The sequence below is a fragment of the Octopus sinensis genome, linkage group LG2 (assembly GCF_006345805.1).
Source record: "Octopus sinensis linkage group LG2, ASM634580v1, whole genome shotgun sequence".
Lineage (NCBI taxonomy): Eukaryota > Metazoa > Mollusca > Cephalopoda > Octopoda > Octopodidae > Octopus > Octopus sinensis.
Window position 1 is genome coordinate 198,657,840 of NC_042998.1, and position 4,354 is coordinate 198,662,193.

General features: G+C 37.7%; 1 protein-coding gene across 1 annotated transcript; it reads right to left on the reverse strand.

The window, feature by feature from the left end:
• LOC115227305 (zinc finger protein 62 homolog) lies at nt 1-3,535 on the reverse strand. The gene is made up of 2 exons (XM_029798184.2): nt 3,308-3,535; nt 1-2,954 (listed from the first exon to the last, which is right to left on the reverse strand). The coding sequence occupies exon 2, from the start codon at nt 1,656-1,658 to the stop codon at nt 93-95; it is 1,566 nt and encodes a 521-aa protein (XP_029654044.1). The 5' UTR covers nt 1,659-2,954; nt 3,308-3,535; the 3' UTR covers nt 1-92.
• Nucleotides 3,536-4,354: the final 819 nt, after the last annotated feature.

The window sequence follows — 4,354 nt, forward strand, 5'->3', positions numbered from 1 at the left end:
CATTTCGCCCGACGTGCTAACGTCTCTGCCAGCTCGCCGCAGGTTTATAATCCTGCCAGCTTGTTGCCTTCTACATATAACGAAACGAGTCGTTATCCAGTGTGTATTTTTGTGTGTATCGTTAATTTACTGTTCGAGACAAAACATTTCCCGCAGATCTCACAGTGGTAAGGTTTTTCGCCCGTATGAATTCTTTTGTGAACGACAAGACTAGAAGTCTGAGTGAAAGATTTTCCGCAGATCTCACAATGAAACGGGTTTTCCCCAGTATGTCTCCTTTTGTGAACTACGAGGCTTGAATTAACAGAGAACGACTTTCCACACACATCGCAGGGATACGGCTTTTCCCCGCTATGTGCTCGTTTGTGAATAACAACATCCGAATTGTTCATGAAAGACTTCCCACAGATTTCACAATGATACCGTTTCTCTCTCGTATGAATTCTATTATGTGCTGTTAAATTACTGTTGGACACAAAAGATTTTCCACAGATTTCACAGTGATAAGGTTTTTCTCCAGTATGACTACGTTTGTGAATTGTAAGCCTACCGTTTGTGGTAAAAGACGTTCCGCAGATCTCGCAGTGGAAAAGGTTTTCTCCAGTATGAACCCTATTGTGCGTTGTTAGGCTGCTGCTAGCAGCGAAGGATTTTCCGCAGATCTGACAGCAATATGGCTTTTCTCCGGTGTGGCTACGTTTGTGGATCGAAAGTTTGTAGTTATTGATAAACGACTTTCCGCAAATTTCGCAACAATATGAGTTTCCGCCGGTGTGGCTACGTTTGTGTATTGTAAGCTTAGAATTATAAATGAAAGATTTTCCACACGTTTCGCACTGGAACGGTTTTTCCCCCGTATGGATCCTGCCGTGTGTCTTTAAGTGTCCGTTCGTGAAGAAAGATTGTCCGCATATTTCGCAATTAAAGGGTTTTTCGCCCGTGTGTCGACTTATGTGGATGACAAGATGGGAATTGTGGGTGAATGATTTTCCGCAAATTTCGCAGTGGAACAGACTTTTCGCAGTGTGTATTCGTTCGTGTATTTTCAAGTCACCGTTAGCAACGAAAGATTTTCCGCACACTTTACAATGATACGTTTTTTCCCCCGTGTGTCTACGAATGTGGACAACAAGATGCGAACTATTTACAAAAGATTTTCCGCAGATTTCACAGTGGAACGGTTTTTCCCCCGTGTGAACCCTCTCGTGTACTTTTAAGTCACCATTGGTAATAAATGATTTTCCGCACACCTCACAATGATAAGTTTTTTCCCCCGTGTGTCTCCGTACGTGGACAACAAGCTGGGATCTATTAACAAATGCTTTTCCACATATTTCACAGTGGAAAGGCCTTTCCCCAGTATGTATCCGTTCATGTATTTTTAAATCACCATTCGTAATAAAAGATTTTCCACACACCTCACATTGGTAAGCCTTTTCTCCTTTGTGTCTACGGATGTGGATAGCGAGTTCTGAACTATTTATGAAGGATTTTCCGCAGATCTCACAATGGAACGGTTTTTCCCCTGTATGTATTTTCTTATGTGTTGTCAAATTACTATTGGAAACAAAATATTTTCCACATATTTCGCAGTGGTATAGTTTTTTCTTGTTGTGTGTTTCTTTGCGTGTGATGACTTCACATTTCGAAGAAAGCATTTTTTTTTTACAAATGTCACTCTGATATTCAATAATCCTTCCACCGGTCGATATTGTAATGGGCTCACTCTGTAAAGATTTTTCACTTTTGTAAATCCTTGGAACTGAGTCTATATTGTTCAAAAACAGTGGTATAAGAAGTGTCTAATGATTAATGTCCTCCATATTAATTATTTTAAAAGTTGAGAATTCTATGCAAGTATCAATTTTAATTGGGTTCAGTTTCTTGGCTTGTATCTGAAAGGATTCCATTTACATTTGTAGAAATTATGCATTGTTTTTCTGTTACACTCGAATGTTTTTTGCTGACTGGATCCTTTTCAAACGACAAACATTGTAATATACAAATATACTTATAATTCTGTCATGAAATGTAGATATTGTAAATGGATTCTATGTACGTTAAGAATATAGAGTATGTATAAATGACAGATATACACAAGTTTTTTTTATATTCATGTTGTGTCATGGAAAACGGAATAATCAGTTAGAAAAAGGATAAGATAGAAGACAGATTAGAGAGAAAAGAAAACTCTGTGTGTTGTCCTAATAGACCAGGGTTGTCCACCCAGATAGTAAAAAAGCGTACAACGTGTGAAGAGATGGCAATATATATAAAACTCTCTTTTCCATTTAAACATTAAAAAAAGTCAGGAATATTAGTCACTCATTGGATTGTGATTAAAATCCATTTCCAAAGCACTTGTAAAATTGGTGCAACGAATTCGTGTTGTAGTGGTCCATGACGAAATGAAAGACATAATATATGAAGGTGGTGGACCTGCGACTCTTGTATTAATGTTCATTATAGCATGACATAATATAATTACAAATATCAACGTTCACCTCAAGATGATACAATTATAAATATTACTGTTCACCAAACACAGTATACTGCTTATGGACTTTAACGTTCAACCTAACGTGGTACATTTATAAACATCATCGTTCACCTCAGACATGATATAAACATTAATGATATAATTACTAACAATCGTTAACGACGATCTTCCCAACGATAATTAATGAAAGAAACGGGCACCGGTTGGAAGAGGAAAGACTGGCGAACTTTTGGACTTTCAGGAAATAATCATAAACGTTGTTACATCACAGTAGTGGTCCGATGACTGAAATAAATACAAGGATTCACTTTCAACCTAAACAAAGATGCAATTAAGTCGGTCGACGTAACATTAATTGAATGAACGGTGTCGGTGACTCTTTGTCCCTCTGCTTGAATAACACCGGTGCTATAGCTTTAAAGGTCCCAAACTTAGTTCAATACACCCAGAACACCTATTTCTTTATTACCCACAAGGGGCTAAACATAGAGGGGACAAACAAGGACAGACATAGGTATTAAGTCGATTATATCGACCCGAGTGCGTAACTGCTACTTAATTTATCGACCCCGAAAGGATGAAAGGTAAAGTCGACCTCGGCGAAATTTGAACTCACAACGTAACGGCAGACGAAGTACCGCAAAGCATTTCGCTGGGTGTGCTAACGCTTCTGAGAGCTCAGAACACCTTTTATTTAGTGTGTCTAGGGAGAGTCATTTTATTTTTGTGCCTTATTATGTAACAACATAATAAGGCACACCGAACTCTTATAAAGAATCTTGCAAACCAAATCCAAAAACGAAATACCTTTTATTTAACTTTGTTCAAATGTATAACCCCGGTTATAGACCAAAACACATCGCCTAACAAATTAACTTTTAATGTAGGAGACTCTGTGTAGTTGTTCAACTTGGTAGAAATAGCTACCAAACTACCCCTTCTACCTGAGAAACGAAAATAACGACACATCGCCAGTGTAGTCCTTGAAATACAAAAAATGTGAGAGACTCCTCTGAATCATAATTCTGTGCTGAATAAGTTAATTCTTCACACATCCTTTCGGGGTCGATAAATTAAGTACCAGTTACGCACTGGAGTAATATAATTGGCTTAATCCCTTTGTCTGTCCTTGTTTGTCCCCTTGTGGGTAGTAAAGAAATATAATTCTTCATTCAGAACGTGTAACAAAGGAAATAAAATTGATGACACACACAAAAGATCAGCCTGATATTAGGGGAAAATTGTCAAATATCTTTATATTCGTGTTTTAAAGACAATGAAAGGCGATAGCATTTCAATTGTGTTATTCAAGTAAATCATTCCTCTTCTGTAATAATTTACATCTAAAATGTTTTATACTGACTTTACCATAATGTAATACCAGTAAACGGTTGTGTTATACAGAGATACCGACACATTTATTACTAGAGATATGTCTCTCATGCACCACATCTATTTCTTTCGTCTACCTACACACAGGTTACCTCCCTTTCTCCTTCTTCCAACGTAGTCTCCCATTCATTATATCTACTCCTCAATCCTACTCAATCTCTATAGACATCGCCAACGCTTCCCTCCGGCATTTCTTTATTATTGACCATTTTTCTTCATCCATTCCCATTCCCCATCTATAACCATCCCTCACTTTCCTCATATACTCTTACAACATCTACCCACCCATACGCCCTATTCTTCTGTCTCTATTCATTTTTATTCACTAATAGCAGTATCGCCCGGCGTTGCTCGGGTTTGTTTCGACCCTTTAGAATTGGAATTTTTGAAAAGTAAAAATTTTGCATTATGTAGCTTGTTATTCTCTTTAAGTGAACATTTTTCTGGCTGAAATACACCGAA